This window comes from Giardia intestinalis, chromosome 4 (assembly GCF_000002435.2).
Source record: "Giardia intestinalis strain WB C6 chromosome 4, whole genome shotgun sequence".
NCBI classification, from domain to species: Eukaryota; Fornicata; order Diplomonadida; family Hexamitidae; genus Giardia; species Giardia duodenalis.
This window is the reverse complement of record NC_051859.1, coordinates 2616795-2634738: the sequence shown is the minus strand read 5'-3', so window position 1 is coordinate 2634738 and position 17944 is coordinate 2616795. Positions and strand designations below refer to the sequence as shown.

At 47.0% G+C, this 17944-nt stretch overlaps 7 protein-coding genes across 7 annotated transcripts; 4 read left to right on the top strand and 3 right to left on the bottom strand.

Moving 5' to 3' along the window:
• Positions 1–137: 137 nt before the first annotated feature.
• Positions 138–1085, bottom strand: GL50803_0011129 (uncharacterized protein; the record flags this gene model as incomplete). The annotated part of the gene is made up of 1 exon (XM_001704636.1): positions 138–1085. One exon carries the CDS (start codon positions 1083–1085, stop codon positions 138–140), a length of 948 nt encoding a protein of 315 aa, XP_001704688.1.
• A 260-nt stretch (positions 1086–1345) lies between these two features.
• GL50803_0011131 (WD40 repeat protein) lies at positions 1346–2986 on the top strand (the record flags this gene model as incomplete). Its single annotated transcript, XM_001704637.1, has 1 exon — positions 1346–2986. One exon carries the CDS (start codon positions 1346–1348, stop codon positions 2984–2986), a length of 1641 nt encoding a protein of 546 aa, XP_001704689.1.
• A 54-nt stretch (positions 2987–3040) lies between these two features.
• Positions 3041–5869, top strand: GL50803_0029424 (uncharacterized protein; the record flags this gene model as incomplete). The annotated part of the gene is made up of 1 exon (XM_038046034.1): positions 3041–5869. One exon carries the CDS (start codon positions 3041–3043, stop codon positions 5867–5869), a length of 2829 nt encoding a protein of 942 aa, XP_037902113.1.
• A 141-nt stretch (positions 5870–6010) lies between these two features.
• GL50803_0042780 (FKBP-type peptidyl-prolyl cis-trans isomerase) lies at positions 6011–6745 on the bottom strand (the record flags this gene model as incomplete). The annotated part of the gene is made up of 1 exon (XM_001704640.1): positions 6011–6745. One exon carries the CDS (start codon positions 6743–6745, stop codon positions 6011–6013), a length of 735 nt encoding a protein of 244 aa, XP_001704692.1.
• A 314-nt stretch (positions 6746–7059) lies between these two features.
• Positions 7060–13437, top strand: GL50803_0024603 (putative Lecithin-cholesterol acyl transferase; the record flags this gene model as incomplete). The annotated part of the gene is made up of 1 exon (XM_001704641.1): positions 7060–13437. The coding sequence occupies one exon, from the start codon at positions 7060–7062 to the stop codon at positions 13435–13437; it is 6378 nt and encodes a 2125-aa protein (XP_001704693.1).
• Positions 13438–13484: 47 nt separating this feature from the next.
• On the bottom strand, positions 13485–14378 carry GL50803_0011139 (uncharacterized protein; the record flags this gene model as incomplete). Its single annotated transcript, XM_038045646.1, has 1 exon — positions 13485–14378. One exon carries the CDS (start codon positions 14376–14378, stop codon positions 13485–13487), a length of 894 nt encoding a protein of 297 aa, XP_037902112.1.
• Positions 14379–14671: 293 nt separating this feature from the next.
• Positions 14672–16234, top strand: GL50803_0015353 (uncharacterized protein; the record flags this gene model as incomplete). The annotated part of the gene is made up of 1 exon (XM_001704643.1): positions 14672–16234. One exon carries the CDS (start codon positions 14672–14674, stop codon positions 16232–16234), a length of 1563 nt encoding a protein of 520 aa, XP_001704695.1.
• Between the last annotated feature and the right edge of the window lie 1710 nt (positions 16235–17944).

The window sequence follows — 17944 nt, the reverse complement described above, 5'->3', positions numbered from 1 at the left end:
GAATTTCCAAATTTCCAAATTTCCAAATTTTTGAATTTCCAAATTTTTGAATTTTTGAATTTTTGAATTTCCAAATTTTTGAATTTTTGAATTTTGGGCCAAAAAAATCAATCAATTTACCTAATAAAACGAAGAGATCAGTAGTTGTTCAGCTTTCTGAGCATGTCCTGGATGGAGGAGTCCATTGTTAGGGGCTTGTCATCTGGAGAGGGGTCTGGGTTAGCAGGCCCAGCACTGAATGCATCTGATTTGTTGTCTATCTGACAGATATCCCTTGTGGGAAACGGATCGTCCACGTTATTATTAACAGGAGGGAAACACGTTTCATTGTAGTCGTCATTGGATACAGGGATGGGGAGAAGGGATGGCATACCTCCGTCAGAATCCATATTGCCGGCATCGCCACCATTGCCATTGAAGGCATCGCCGCCGCCGCTGCTGGGCATCAGAGAATCGATAGGCCCTGCCCCGGATGGTCCGGAGGCCACTGGGACGGGAGCAGGCACCTGCTGTCGCGGGATTTTCATAACACGCATCCGTATCTTGTTGTACTCCAAATCGACCCTCTCCGACGTCAGCTCGTTCTGGAAGAGAAGGAACCGGAGCTGGTCATCAGCCTTTGTTAGAGGATCTTTGGGGTTTGCATCCTTTCCGCCAGCCTGATCGGACGAGGGTAGTCTGAGGGCCTGGTCAATGAACTTTTTGCCATAGATGGACCCGAACAGCTTGACTACTGGGTGAAGCTTCTCGCAAGGAAGAGATCTGGACGCAAGGATGATTGACTGCATGGCGACGATGAGCTGCTCGTTAAGCTCCTTCTCGGTGAACTTTTTGATGGACGAAAGCCCCTGCTTGACTGTAGAGAGATACATCTTCACCATATTTAGGACGGCCGTGCGGTCCTTCAGGTTCCCAACCTCCTTGATCTTGAATTTGGCCAAGCTCGCGTTGTCCTCTTTGACGAGTGCCTCAATCTCCTGAGTGAGCTTAAAGATGTTGTTGGCATCGGCCTTTGCAACTTGGTCTACGTCAACGTTGGCGAATGCTAGGGCGGTGTTCCACTCGAGTTCATTAATCTTTGGCATTTTTTTTCCTGTGACTACTTAGCCACTGATTGTGCTATCAAAAAATAGTCTGACAAAAATAAACACATTACTTCTCCCGTCGAGTTTTTGGCGAAAGTACTGGCTTCACCGGCGTGCTCCTTATCGTTCTCGACGGTTGAGCGGCCTTCGATTTCTAATTTTATTGCAAAATGCAATGTAATGCTAAATTCAATTTTAATTTCCAATTGCTTACTGTTGTTAATCACGCACAACACCGCATAACACATAAGTAGCCTGACATGGCTGAGAAACTATTGGCACAACAGGTAGAGGGAACCATAACCGCCATGGTCTACTCCTCTAATTCTCAGATCTTTGCCTACGGAACAGCGTTTGGAAGTATTTTCATACGGCAGATCGTCCCAGGTGAGGAGATTTCGTCGAGCATTTCGTTCGACGAAGATGAATTTGACTACTATAACAAGTACTTTCCAGGAACACAGCTTCTCTTATCCTGTAAGGCTAATAATGACGCCATACGGGCTCTGAAATGGCTGGATGATGTGACGCTGATCTCCACTGACAGCGGAGGAGGCATCAGTATCACTCAAATAGTAGGGACCAGCGACATAGAAGAGTGTGCAGAGAAGCTTGTTGCCACTGCTACCACTGCAACCGATTTCAGAGGACGCGATGATCCCATTTCCGCATGCACCTTTGAGGTTATTCTAATGAAGAAGAGGCTTTGTAAGCATCCCATCTCCTGCCTCGAGGTCTTCGTCTATCTGGAGCATCTGTACCTCGCTGCCGGCGATGATGAGGGCTATGTGCATATTATTAATGTGTGCAACAACTACTCCGACCTGAAGATACTACAGTCGTTGGGCGACGCGGGGGACTACATTACTGGCTTTGCATGGTCAGAGTTTCAGTCCAAGCTATATGCGTCGTCAGCTGACGGCACGCTGTACTGTTATGAGATCGGGAAGGGTAAGAACAATAGCAAGTCTAAAAGAGGTGCAGACCAAGACCCTAGTCAGGACATCGACATCCTGAACGGTGATCACAATGACCGTTCATCATTGGTTCGAAAAATGAGCAGAAAGCAGCAGTATCCCGTCTTTCGGTTGAAGGACAACTCATCCCCCGAGGAATTTAGCTTGACATGCATGATAATGGACCCAAACGAGCGCTATATCTATTGCGGTACATCTGAAGGCAGTGTCCTGTTGTTCTCGGTGCTAGACATCGGTCTCCCAGTGAATAAGTTGAGGACGACATCGGAGAGCATAGAGAGTGTCATACGGTTGTACCGGAACTACTACTTGTTGGGGGCTAGTGACGGGGTGGTGCATCTTGTTGGTTTGTACCCACCCATACACTATGGGGTATTTTGTAGCGAGTTCAAAGGAGCAGTATCTGTTATGGAGCTATCGGAAGATAAGAGCCTGCTGACTATTGCAGAGCACTTCAGTGATGTTTTCTACATGATGGATGCCAAGTGGGTGTACGATTTGGTTGAGAAGCAAGAAGACCCGGGTCCAATTAGTGAGGATGAGCAATGCTCAGATTCGGAAGAGATAGATCTTCTCGACGAGGAATCTCGTCACAAGTACGTCCGAGCTCCGTCTACAGACACCTCCGATGATCGCAATGATTCCACTACACCAATACGAGATGGAATTCCCCAAAACCCAGATTGCTCGGATTCTTCAGACGGTGGCCCAATACCGTTAAAGGGTGTGCTAGAGGCACCCCTAAGAGATGATGAACTTCCAAAGGATGAATCGTCCACAACAGACAGCGAGATGGCGCAATTCTTTAACAAGGTTAAGGCTTCAGCTCCCGAGCCCTCGCTGAAAACAACAATACAGAACAATACGTTTGACCGTAACAAGGTGAAAGCTAGGCGGCAGGCGTTTTTCGCTGACCTGAAATGAGTAAATCATCGCTTGAAAAAAGCACCGGATTTTCGCGGCAGCTCGTTTAGAGTAATGCCATTCAGGTTTGCTGCTCTGGATGACGCTATAGTTGCGTCAACCAACCAGGACCCTGGGAGATCTGCGTCCGGGGAATCACACTTACTTCTGTCCATTGCTGAGATGCAAGGGAAGAAGGCAGGCCCTGTGAGTGCAGTGAAAACGCCGTATGCATCTGGAACTACACAGGGATACACGAAGGCGTACGGAAGTGCGCCTCATTTTCGCTCTAAGCACGGAGTATCACTTATCAATCCACTTTCAAGTACATTTGATTCTACCAAAGGAGACAGCAGCTCTTACATCACCACCCTGTCGGTTTTAGAATCAGGTGAACACACTACCAACTCATATGCCGCAGCACGTTCATTAGACCGACAGGGTATCATGCGAGGGAATACCACCAAGACTGTTAACACTATCGACGCAACTCGCTTACTTCCGCAAACAGTGTCACGGTCACATGGGAATGCTCTCTCACAACGAGTTCCAGCATCAATTCGTATTACTCCGGCAGGCACCTCACATCCGGGTCTGCAGACCTCTCCTGGAGATTACCAGATCCCTCAATCCGAGATTGTTCGTGAGCATTTACGCAGCGGACACGTTTCTAGTCATACAGCTGCAGGAACTGCAGCAGCAGCGCATGTAGCAGCGCAAAGGCATCCTGTGAAGGTCAGTCTTCAATTGCCATCACTCCAAGGAACAGCAATCACCCCTGTAGTAGTCACCCAGTTTGGATCTCCTCAGCACCTTAGCAAGCAAGCATTTCCGGGGGCTACAATGGATCGGGCGATACGCTCTCGTATGGCTATTCATTCGGCGACGAAGAAGAACCACTTTTGGGAACCGGAAGGTGAAAAGGAGAAGCCTACCAAGTTACATATATCACCGCCCCAGAAGTCTCCGATGACTCTCAAGCAAGTAATAGAGTCTATTCAAGCAGAAAATGACCAGCCTGGCACTATAGATTTAGGGAGTAATGAAAGGAAAATAGATAACACAGCTGACTTCAACACAGAGGAAGACATGGTATCAGAGTTGGGGCCGGATGTCTTCCTGCTCAATACCGTATCTACAGAGCTCGTTTCCCAGTATCCAGAAGCAACAACACCATCTGTAAGCCACGTACTCGAGCATCGAGAGATGTCTCCTCCTATGAAAGTAGATGATCTGGCACCTTTGCAAAGAGGAGAGACCCCGTCAGACCAGAGCAGATCAACAGAAGATGATATATGCCTATCACCCGCGTTTAAAACCCTTGTACGCGTTCCTCACACACTTGATGCCTCATTGCAACCCATAGAGTCTGGAATATTAGAGCCAAATAAGTCTTCCACTGCATTAAAGCTAAGTTCCGTGACAGATTCAGTACCTCCCAACATCAGTGTGTCCGAGAGCAAACAGCTTCTAAAGAAGAAGGAAAAGAAGAGTGTACGGGCGTCTAAGCTCAGCTCTCTCTGCCAATCAACAGGACCAGAAAGTGAAAGTAACAGAGGCAGTGGACAGCTAAAGTCCCCCAAGAGATTGCCCTCCAGCACCTTAAGCAAAGGCGTTTCTGTTGCCAGTATTGACTCTCAATTCTTAGAACACACCAACCCTAATATTGGTACCCACACTGCATCTGCAAGCATTAGGACCGAATCACACCGCAACGCAACTAACCCATCCTCACTTCAGACCTTCTACTGCAATGCATCGTCACTAGCGGTTCCCCAGATTAACCCCACTCCTGTAATAGATAGTGAATCTGTTACCACGTGCATTGCTCCAACGCCTCTATCTGTCAAGGAGCTTCTGAGGCACAAGCATGGACCTGGAGGAGGCAGTAAAGGGGCTGTTGTCAAGATTGATCCTGTCGTTGACCTTGACGTTTCCACAGACACAAGAGCAAGCAGCATGGCGCCCAATGTTGATCTGGCTACCTCACCTTACAAGAAGGAAATGTCTAAAGATAAGGAGTGTAAGAATCATTCACTTTCTGACAGCTACTTGACTGCCTCAAAACACATTGCTGGCAAGGAATCAGCTGGATGCCCAGAGCAGACACATAAGAGTACCACCTGTGTAATAACCGACCAGAGCTCTTGTTTGGGTGATCGTGACCAGTTACTCAAGCCACCGGATTGGGCAGTTGAGGTTACGGGCAGATCTGACCATAGAGTACCATACCGGGCCACTCGGCGCTTTAACATGAAGCCTACCCCAATGCGATATCGACCCACAGACAGCGCCTCTGATCGAATTGCATGGACAGAGGGTAGCGTCCACACGGTTAGCTCATTAGCGTCCATAGATGCCTTTGATGGCCACGGAGCGTGGGCAGCCGACCCACACTTGACAGTTGCATTAGATCCCGAAGCCTGTGCAATAAGTATCAACACTACAACTTTATCTCCAATTTTCTCTACTCCAATAAGGAGTGCACCTCTAGCAAAGGCGTCCCCACCACGTTGTAGACTATCCCTTTGTGAAAACAGATCCTTACAGGCTCCCTTAGTCACACGGAGAATTTTATCTGCTCCAGACTTGCTGCAACGGTGCTATATTAGTGATTTGATGGACGATGATATACGTTCCTCTCTTCATGATAGTACTTCTGAGCGTGTTAGTATTTTTTATGGAACCGGCTTGTTCAAGCCTATAACGGATGTCAAGCTGGAGAAGATAAGAATCCAGAAGCCCCGGTCAGTTACGGGTTCGCGGGCAGATATTCAGAAATGCATAGAGAAGCTACAGGCCTCAGGCAAACAGAGTATAAATGTAGAGGGTGGTTCTCGGGAAACCAAGAGTCAGTCCTTCTCTGACCTTAGGAAATTAAATAGAAATTCAGATTTCCTTTAAAATTGAATCCAATTGTCAATCTGCGAAGATTGCTATATTATGATTTAAATAATTATATCAGCCCCCTGTCCTAGCCTTGTTCAGCATCTCTCGGTACACTGCATGAGCACCTTTCACAGCTATTCCGCTAATGTAAATTTACTAATCGTCATCCTCGTCATTACGGGGCTGTTCATATATGATCTCCTCCTCTGTGCTGGGAAATGCCTCGAAGATCTCGAATCGCATGATCACCTGGGCTCTAGGGGGTATTGTGTCTGAGCCATGCTCCCCGAACGCCTCTTGGTACGGAATGTAGAATACTGCCCCTTCACCCACTCGCATCGTCAGGATAGCGTCATGAATGCCAGGTACCGGACTGAATTTGAAGTCGTAGTAGCTCCAATCATCATCTTCCATCTGCATCAGTACTGCCTGGGGAGCTGAGCCATCGATAGGCTCGTACCATATGCTTCGACGGACTTTACCTGACATGGTTTCATCGACTTGTTGGCCGGTTCCCTCCCTGAAGATGGTCTTGAGGATCTTGAGGGATTTTTTCTTGCACACAAGCCATTCTTCATTGTCTAAAGAAAACAGAAGCTTCGATTCGAGGACATCGTAGTGCCGCCCCGGGTGACAGAACTTGCTGACGCTCATGGGGACAGTTCCGAGATTTATTACATATGCACTCTTGGATTCATTGTATGGCATCACTCGAAGCTTAGCGGTGGCAGTGTCCAGTCCATTGAGAGGGCATTCTGGGGAAGATGCATGGGAGACCTCAAAACACAGATCCTCTTCACGAACCACTATACGGACACTGCTGAGGCACGGGGTGTTTGGGAAAGTGTTTAGTAGAAAGCTAGAAGGGAGCAAAAGCAGAAGGTAGAGCATTTCACTAGCTCCGAAAATCAAAGAGACTTAACTGAAAAGCAAATCAGCCCTCAAATCATGCTTCCTGCTTAAATATATGCAAGATTGAGCTGGCCACAAGAGGAATTGATGCCTAGATTATGTTCATTTTCGCGATGAACTAAGCAATAATCCCATAGATTAATGTCTAGCGTAGTGTCCTGTCTTTATATGATGTTATGAACACTGCCTTAAGAATGAGGTATGCTACCTACTAGTTTGCTTATATCTATCTTTGGATTTCATATGAAGTTGAAAATGTAGTACATGGATATCGTTGATAAAAAGTTTAATACATGGTAACAAAGCCGCCGCCGGTATTACTCATTCATGGAACAGTCGGAAGTAAAATGCGTGCCAAATCACGCATATCAGCTCACGCAGAAGATGCATGGGTTAATTCTCAGATTATTCCGCGGATGATGATAGCCACGAAGGTGGCCAACGACTTGTGGTGTGCCCCAGATTTAGAAACTTTGTGGGTAGAATCACATGTTGCGAAGTATGTCGATGTTACGCCTTACCCGGGGCTCGAGGGGGCCCGTCGTTTACTCACACTCAAAGGGTTCGAGCGCATGCTGCGTAAGCGGCGAATAGGGTACTATTATGAAACATTACTGCAATGGTTCAAGAAGTATTGCGGTTATGAGGAGGGCGTCACTATAGACGCATTTTCCTATGACTGGCGACAGGAGATCGGACACCCCAAACTTCAGGAGGATCTACGAAAATGTATCAAGGCCATGCGGTGTCGCAACGGTGGCCAGAGATTGACGGTAATTGCGCATTCACTCGGAGGGTTGGTAGTTCAGGCATACATGCAGACGTACCCCGACTGGAATGACGATATTTCACGGTTTGCAGCAATCAGTGTCCCATTTGACGGAGTGGGTGGTTATTCTATGGCAGGATTTCTAACAGGCTATTGTCTCCGGCTTCCTATACCTATGTCTTGTGGGCGAGGGATACAAGGCGCGTCGGGCTCCATCATCTCTATGGCAGGACGTCCGGGGGGCAGCCCCTGCAGCAGTAAGTTCATCAGCACTAACATATACGTCAAGCGCCTGCTCTGTCCGCGTACTAGTAGTGGCGGTGATAACGACAGCAATAATTATGATCCAGGCAGTGACGTTACTAGCAATATCGACGCTACTAGTGATACTTGCACAGAGCTAGCCACTCTTATGAAGGACTCTGCAGACTCACAGCACAATGAAAAGCAACCTCTATTTAAGATACATTTGAATCTTACTCCATACAGGAAGAAAATGCCCAATCTTGCATACTGTATTCTGGAGAAAATTCAGCAGGACCCGTCTCTTTTGACAAAAGATGTGGAGAGGTCGCTAACGCTTCTTCAAAATTGCTGTCATAGAAAGGCCGTGCAAATAGAAATCAACGGGGTTCTGCATTTAAAAAAGCGTCGTCGTGGAACCCTGTTCCCAGAGTATGCGTTCAATCGTGCTTTCAAGAAGCTGGAAGCACTCGCAACGCCAGAGGAAATAGGTGTTGTTAGTTCTCTTTATGACTTCAAGTATGCCTCTGCTCTGACCAAGATAATCGAGGACGTTGTGCCAGCGGAGGAGAGTCCACGTACCACAATTGTAGAGGTCCCTACAACCTCATTGCCACAGGGCGCAACAGCTACCATTCTCGCCGTAAGTTCAGAGCATCAGTATAAAAATTGTCCTTTGCAACAAGATGCTACCATCTATCAACTAGATATTAACTGTGGGTCACTGCTTGATTCCATAATGATCCACTATGACAACACTTCACTGACAATGCCGGGTTCTCTTCAGCCAAAGGAAGAGAATACTTTACAAAGGCTACCAGGGCAAACAGATGATTTTACTGACGTACTGGACACACACGTGACAAACGGTAGTGAAGAGACAGACCCTAGGACTAATACGACAGAGCCAGAGCTTTCGCCAATTAAAGTACGTCCACTCCAACAGAATTCGCTATCCATTACCAGTTCATCCTTCCAATTGGTTAACGATCATGAGCTCAGCGTTGTTCAAAATCAGCACACAGGAAACCCAATCTTTTCATGGGAATGCTACTCTCCATGGGTTACCTACTCTAACGAACATGGATCCGTGATTCCTCGATCGTATGAGACCAGAAAGCTAGCGAACATATTTTCTCACCCTGATTTTATTTTCAAAGGGAACACTGTTACTATAAAAGAAGATAGTGACTTCTTGACCTTCTACAAAGAGACCTCTGGTGGATTCCACGGTACCAGCGGGCGCGTTATACGTTGGTCTGAGTATCCTCACCTGCGACGGTATAGCGAGATAACCATGTTGATGGATGAGCTAGCAGCAGAGTATGAAAATATACCGCATCACATCAACTACAACGGACGAATAGTCAAGTCAAAAAAGTGCATATTGAACTACCCAGATCTTCCGAAGCTACGACGGGAGAAAAAGATAAAGAAGGTAGAGACAGGCGAACCGAAACATCTGTCAAAGGGTGTGCTCCTCAACGACACCCCAGACAGCATAGCATCGATTGTAAAGAAGATGGATCCGTCGTCCATCTACGTGAAGGAGCGCGTCTCCTCGGCCTATGTTAAGGCCAGGCGTGCATCAACAGATGCAAGGACATCTGTAGTAGAGAAGTTTATCAACTATAACTCCTCAAGTTCATCGCCTAACACTGATGGCTACACAGACAATCAGGGCTCGCAAGACCATTCCTTTACCCATATTACTGGGGAAGAAGATAGCATGGACGTTGATAGTTGTGCAGAGCTCGGCTCGAACAGCTTTACAGAGGAAACTGACAATATAGTGTCGAGCACGGGGAGTGCATATAGTGACTCTAAGCATTGTAGAGCTAATCATAAAAAGCGAGTGAAAAGTGCCGACTCGACTTCTGATACTCACGGAAAAGCTGCTGCCAAGCCGAGACCAGACAAGGAGTCTCGGGGAAACTCCAAACGTACGAGCAGACGTACTTCCCTGTCCTTGTCTGATAGAGCCTCGGAAATCATGGAGTATGCTCCCAGCACAGAAGAAATCTCTAACCTGGATCTGACCGGCACACCAGGGAAAAAGGACAAAGAAAAAGACCGTATCATCCTAATCCCCTATGCAAATCCGTGGTCTGATCTGACCCTTCGCAAATCTGTTTCAGAGCGCCCCATAGCAGAGCTAATAGATAAGGTTTCGGTGAAGGGGTCCCTAGACGCCCTGATATTTCCTAAATTTGATAAGTGCTGGAGCTTCTCTGCTCAGCGGCAAGTCAAGCCTATTGTCTATCCAGCCAATCCAAAGGATTTTCGGTACATCAGTTTATTAACCTACGGGCGACAAACTCCTATACACGTTGTGTACCCCAAACCAATACAGGAGTACTCTGAACTTCTAGACCAGATTCCAACATTTGTGACGGGCCAGGGCGACGGGACTGTCATCCTCAGTAGTATGCTCAATGACGGCGTTCCAGATCAGTACGTTGATGACAGGATTGTGGAGTACGGTATCTCTCACTTTAATATTCTGCACAGCTTCACAACCTTTACACGGATAACATCTTTCATGGGGCTGTCTCTTAAGAATGTTGAATACGACCAAAGCCTCTTCAATGAAGAGGAGTCTAGTAACGAAAACACACTTGAAGGGGCCTTTTCAGAGGTAGTCAAGAGTAGAACTAGTGAATTTGCGTTTTATTTAGTCATGTTCAGTCATTCCAGAGCAAGTACTGCGGCGAATACCCGAATCCTACGCACATTCACACTTACAGGGGATGAACAGGGCATTTTGGGTGGGTTCTTTCGGGTTCTCGTCAACACAATTGAGATTCACGGCGGCGATCATCTTCTCGTTCAGACAGATGTTGCCGGGGATCATACCCCAGCTGCTAGAATTTGGTATAGCCTGCTGCAGTCTGTGTGTGATAACGCTTCTGCAGATGACGTTCTTCTGTCTCTGGCTCCCCTAGTTTCACATTTAGATCTTTCTCCGATAGAATCTGCTGAACAACACGAACGAGTCATCTCCAAGTTAGTGCATTCACTCCCAGAAACCCTCAGGACAAATATGTTTGACCATAGCTTCCGCTGTGGTGGTTGTGGGAAGCTATCTCATCATACTTTGCTCAACTTCCTCCAATTCGACACTAGCGGGACTGCAGTACTCAATTTCAACATCCAATCCATCCCATGCCCAGTGTGCGCGGCTACAGGTCTTTTGACAGTCGTCCAGCGCCCTCTTTTATCAGTAAGTACTACCCTGTCCTACTCATCCTTTCCTATCAATCAGCATCAGCAGTTAGCTCCAGATTATCGTGTCTATAACACGGCATTCATGAGTAGTAAGGTCACGGACGATTCTATGGAAGATGCAGAAAGGCGCATGGAGAGCTACACGGTGTTTATTAACACCCAAGACAAACGGGGGCCTAATGATGATTATGTGCTGTACTCTTTCATGGGAAGCACGCTGCGCGCCGAAGCACGTGATAAGGTATCAGAACTAACATTTCTGAAGACTAAGAAGGTTGCTGCATACAGAGAAGGCGTCCCTGGTAACCAGCTTCGCCAACGAATTGGTCCCTGCCGGATCATCTTTTACATGGATACAAAGACATTTGCCCCAGAGCTCCGCAAGCAGCTGGCAATTCCTTCTGCTGCACCTCGTCAAGAGCATGTCTCCCCTATCAACCCCCCTGTATCTGTTGCACAGCAGACAGTGTACTCCGATACAGAGCCCCTCAAACCGAACACACCTGCTCCCATGTATACTCTAGAGCACTCTGAAGCTCTAAAGAACGTACCTCTGACACATGATAGACAGTGCTATTGCTGTCCGTGCTCTGGCTGCGATTGTGGTGGTGGCTGTGCATCTGGATACTGTAAGCACTTGCAAAGTGAGGCAGAGGAGTGCTGCAGCTGCGTGGACGACGATACGTGTTGTGGGCGGCATCTGCTTCTTTGGACTGTCATTGTAATTATGGCCATCTTGCTATTGATAACCTTTATATTAGTCATCTGTTTGTACGCACAAATCGGCAGCACCCTAACTGTGAAAAATCTTGTTGTTAGCAACTTGTCAGTACTGGGTCCATCTGCCGTCACCACTACGTTCCGTGTGAAGACTCTCCAGGGTTTGGCACCAGACAATTTCACAGCAGAGGTGCGCAGGATTGTCTCAGGAACACAGAATCGCAGCCATCTAGACGGAAACGAGTGGACGCATCTATCGTTGGAAGAGTACAAGCGTCTTCTAGTTGATATTCAAAATCACTGCCAAGCCACCAAGATTGTGTCGTGCCCAGTAACAGACACTCTCCTCGATACATTAGATGGCTACGCAGAGCTTAAATCTGTATATGAGCGTGCTACAAGATATCCATCCTTTTATCCTCGTAAAGGAGAGCTATTAAAGGATGCCTATCTGAGCTCCGTTACCATGGAGTCTAGGTTATGGGGCATGCTCAACGTCGAGAGCCTCTCAAGCATTTTTGTGACTGCTCCTCCAGCCGCGTGTTTGACCCCGACGACATACAGTTGCAACGGACAATTCAATTACCTCAAGACCGCAGACCTAGACATGCAGATGACCAATGTCCAAGCAACGTTCCAGGACTTGATAATAAACGGGAAGCTCACGGCGACCAGCGCCACCTTTACCGATCTATCCGTATCTGGAAAATTGGACGTTACAGGGTCTGCCACCATCCCAAGCATAACTGGACTGAACGACCTCACCACGACTACCTTGACCACGGGAGCATTGAAAGCTACGAGCATTACCGCTGATACTGCGACGATCGGTACACAAGTAGTGCAGACGCAACTTAGTGCAGTTGGTACAGCACCAAATGGACCTTACAACTTAGTCGTTGGAACAGATGGAGTAATCACTAAAAAGAAGTTAGCCTATCAGGATGGAGCAAATGCTGAGGTCCTATCGGTGACTGACACGGGCGTAACTATAAGTGGTAATATTGCCTTGTCTAAAACTATAGATGTCACAAATTCAGGGAACGTAGTATTCAAAGCTGCACAATCAGGTTCTCCAGGAACATACACCTTTACAGATAATACTTTGCAATTAACTAAAACGGGCACAGGGGATACAACTACTATTACAGAAGCAGAGGTCAAAACGAACAAAGTTACCACACAAGTTGCCTCCAATTCAATAGATGAACTGTGCATAACAAAGAGCATCAACCTTTGTCCAGCTGGAGCACCCTCTGTTACATTTCTCACGGTGGCAACTGCTGGGCAAGCAGTGACGGGGACTATTAGCAATGTAAAGACAGCAACGATAGATACAGCGGTCATATCCACGAGCCTGGCTGCACCTGCAGTAGCAGTAAGCACAAACCTTTCACTGGGAGCCCATCCCGACTTCGACATCGTTTATGCTGCCAAAACAAGCAATCCCCCCGGTACACCTGCTTCCTTTGCAATCAACACAGTAGTTAAAAGCAATAATGCTGACGTCATAGACTTCACCAGTGGAACTAAGGTAACAGTGCATGTACCAGCAAACTTCACCAAACAAGTCACAGTCACAGATTCCAGCACTGACAAGATAAAGTTAGACCCAGGAGGTACAATTACAACTAACAACTGTAATTTAGCGATGACCGGTGGGACCGCAACTTTAGACCAAACAAAAATAACAATCACACCTCCGCCGTGACCGGAAGGTCATCAATTCACTTTTATTTAGTTCATGCTCCAATCCAGTCATGTTCCCAACTGACAGTTTCTTTCCAGGAGCTGGTTAAGGGCAGGGCCATATCCACCGAATGCTCTGTGAGAGGCCGTCGGTGGAGGAATAAGGAACGGCTCAATCTTGTCAAATTGTGATGCGACAGTTGGAAGCGGGGCGCTTTTAGAGAACTGTGCCATTAAGCTATCGCAGAGAAAGCATATGGCTGGCTCCTCAATGAGGTCCAGCGGAAGCTGATTCCAGGGAGGGTTTTGATCGGTTTTGAAAGGCCCCGCCTGGATCATTGGCAAGGCATCATCGTTATCTGAGCTATCTGAGAGATTCTCAATAGTGTAAGGCCTGTGGGTGACGTTGTTTTCATCGCTTGAAATGCTGTGCTCTGGGGTCAGTGTGTAGTTTTCGGTGGTTGATGTGAAAACGGGGTGAATATTGCAATTGCGAAAGCCACATGGGGTGTACTCTGAACTTTGGTCCTGTATGATGGCTGCTTGGACGGTATCACTGGGGTTGTCAGGAGTCAGTTTTATCTGGAGAACATCTAGGGGTTCCTGTATGCGAAACCCTCCCAAGGAATCAAAGCCCTTCGCTGGCCCTTGCTGAGCCTGTAGGGTTTCGAAAAGACGAGTAGTGGCCAGGCGTCCCAGGGGCGTCTTAAAGAGAAGCGCGCTGAAGGAGTAAAAGAAGTCTTCCACTGTCTTGTTCCTGATCCCCTTTTCCTCATTAAATACCGTTAGAGAGCGATCGATTACATCGGAGAAGTTCAGCCTAATTGGTCTGTGTGCCGAAAGACAAAAGTCCTGCACAAATTTGATGAGGCGGTGCACTGCAGTTGTATCCACCGTTGTAAACCCTGCTTGACCTACTAGCGAAAGAATAATGTCTGCAAGCTTCTCCAGCTGGGTGCTCATTAGAGATAATTTTGTACCTGCCAACTCCGTGCCCCAACCCTCACAACAAGAGGGCAAAGAAGACAGTAAGGAGGGAATGGGTCATACAAAGAATATGTACATTTGAATGGATATTATTATTCACTAGTGGTAACTTAGCCCAAGCTGTCTCACAAGTCAGCCAATATATGCATCTATTTCTATAATAAGATTGTTTTTATCCCAGCCTTCAATGAAGCGTCTGCTTCTTTGTATCCGCTCATAGCTGTGGATCTCTTCCTTAGCATTTCTAAAAATAAAATCCTCTTGCCCTTATGGATACGGCGAGTAAGATCAAGGAGATCCTTACTCAGATAGGCGATCAGGAGCATGATAGCTATGCCCAGCTTGTCGGGCAAAATAAAATACTAAGTGATGAAGAATTTTATGATCTTTACAGCCAGCAAGAGAAGCTCATGCGCTTCAACCCCAAGCTCCAGACTGCAGCACTCCTTGAGCCGGTCATTTCCTTTATTCCACATAAGCATGTGGAGTTTCAGGAGCTAAATGGATTCTCCATCCGCAGGGTCCACCAAGACGCCGACTCCAAGCCACTGGAGGCCGTCGTTAGCCCTGCTTACAAGGACATGATCTTCCGTCTTTATCCTAACATCAAAGCCCTGTACGATACTGTTTCTAAGGAGGGTCCCAACTTTGAGTCTGACTTCTGGCTTCACGTCATCTTTGAATTTGATGATCACGCTAAGAGTAACTACATCACTGAGTTCAAGACATCTGGTCCTGGAGGGACTCGTAAGACTACCATAATGCCCAGCACTAGCTTTATGGACGACTCCAGCAAGACCATGACACACCTGCTCAACGTTATCAAGCGCTCTTTCAGCAATAAGCACGATCGCTTCAGAAACTTATTCGATATTAACAACATTCACATCAATCTTCTAAGTGTTGTTGGAGACATTACGCTGTTCGGTTCCCACAACCTTCAGGAAGAGTCAGCAGACACGCCCTCCAAAGGCTTCAGGTGCAAGATAGATGATTTACTATATGATACCAACGGTGGAAGTACGGTGAATCTCTTGACAGTGATGGACGCTAACGATAAGCTCCAGGGGAACAGTGCCCTCTTCCAACCGCACACATCGTATGGCGTAGGCGACGACATTCATAACTGTTACCGCAACGCATCCAATTTTGTTCTGATTCGATCCATACAAGCCTACAACATGCTTCTCATGAAGGACATTGGGCACGGAAACCTGCTAAACGCACACATCATAGACTACGAAAAAATGGTTAACACCTGCATATTAGATGGGGTGTACTCCGAGCCGCCTCTAAAGCGAAGCCTACCACTAAAGAGCATTAACTGGCCTGCAAAAAAACTTTCTAACGAGGGAATGCCGCACGAGGAAATCACCAAAAAGAATAATTCCTTCAGGGAGCTTCTTAGGACCCGGCATGCTGCAGCAGGCATGGGTGGAGACACCCTCTCCAAGAAGGCCCTTATGTCGTGCTTTTCTCGCCAGGAGAGCGGAAAGGAGTTCCCCTACCAGCAAATTCAGTCAGATATACACGAGAACGTGCACAGCACGGCAGGTGATGCTATGCAGAAGCAAGATGCTGTCTATATCAAAAACTTCCAATGGCTCTATGACTTTTCACGGTACATAATGACAGTCCTGTTCTCCGACAAGTTCCAGGAGCTTCGCGGCAATAAGCCCGCGTTCAAGCAAAAACTCAGTCGTCTGTACAAGCAGCTAGATTGCCTTGAAAACAACTTGACGACGTACTCTACCGATTCGATCCTTTTCCGGTTCGAGAACAGGATAAAGAAGATATTAAAGCTCACAGAAGACGCTCTTGACACCAGCTGACTACCTTACCACCGGTCTGGACGCCTTCCGAGGGGCGGCAACCAGAACTAGAGCCAGAACTGCAGCCACCAATTCAACTCTTTCATTTTTTCGGGAAATTTTCGGTTGTAGAGGTTCTAACCCCTTTAATAAAAGGTTTGCCAGGGGTAGATTACCGTGTTTAACCGGTGTGAGTGGATAAATTTCTCCTTCAGAATTCTTCATCTTGACCCCCTTGATAACACCCATGAGTCTGAGGCCATCGGAACAACCATGTCGTAGTTTCCGTGCCTATAGCATGAGTAGGGTGCTTTTCTCACGCTATTTCACACGTACTCCTCTTGTGGTAGAAGAATCCCTCAGGATCTTAAGTCCTGCTCTATCCACACGACGATTTTAGAGTAATCGTATATTGATTACTCGCCATACCTGCTTCTCTTCCAACTGCTAAAGTGCAACGCAAGATTCGTAAGACCACCGTTCCCACAGAAACTAGAGATTATTTCCCTTTCGCAGGCAGCCATTCTGGCACGTCTCAAAAAGTGTTTTCAGGCCAAAACGGTTATCCAAAACGTATTGCATGCATCAGCAGCGTGTTATTGGTGGTAACAGGCTCATCTAGTGCTTCGTTTGGCACCTGTCCAATCATCTCTGAAAGAGCTTGTATGTCTTGAATGGCTGACATCCTTCTATGATTAGGGTTAGAACTCCTGAAAACTCGAAGTGGCAAAGAAAAGTCGCCATCTGAGATTCTTGTGAAGTCATGAGCATTTGACCACGTAGGCGAAGTTGGCAGCTAGTAATTCTAATCCTGTTTCAAAAGAATTAAAACCATCCCTTGTAAATTGGAGGTGTGTGAAATTTGCATCCGAAATATAGCTAAATAAATTTGGCGCAGTCCCTTTGGACCCATACGCATATATAATCTCGTTCTTCTCGTTAATCTGCGTATGTAACTGTTCCGGTTGACGTTGAGCGTTCACAAGCTTTGTGCTCAGGCTTTATTCAGAGTCGTTTAAAGGATCGTTGTCCAATCCCATCGCGGTATCCATCCCTGCCATCGTTACGTCCTTTTGGTGGCACTCATCACAATTAGAGGCCAATGCAGGAGACCGCGTGAGGGAGGACAGCGGTTCGTTGCGCAGCATAAGAAGATCCCGCAATTTTCATCTTCACCTGACGACTCGCCAACTGCCCCGCTTAGCATGTCAGATTCTGGGGGAGCAGACCGTGAAAGAATGTGACCATCTGCTGCTTATGCCTAACAGCAACCAATTCATTCCATGTTAGATTCTCATTGTGTGTTGGATCAGGATCACTACAAGCAGGAATTTGACGGATACGCATGTTAGATTAGCATGTTAGATTACGTGTGCTCAACGTTAAAGAACCTGTGTCGGGACGTCGTGGTCAAACCTGCCCTCGCAAGGTAGAGGACATGGCAAACGAAGACACAACTACGTTTTGCGGCCGTAGATAATGCTGTATTTCCAGCTAAGACACCTCCAAATACATGCATCGCCAAGGCTTCAGCACAAAAAGCGTTTGCATGTCTTGCTACTGAATGAATGCAAAGTCTCATCCGGATCACGGGCTTGCACATACTCGCCGACTGGATTATAAAGCTACATAGGACCTCTCCGTAGTCAGTACAGGATGCCCTGACTCGCTAGCGCTGGAAATGCGTTGAGATATTTTCTTTTTGGACCCGGATTTTGCCATTTTTGGCAT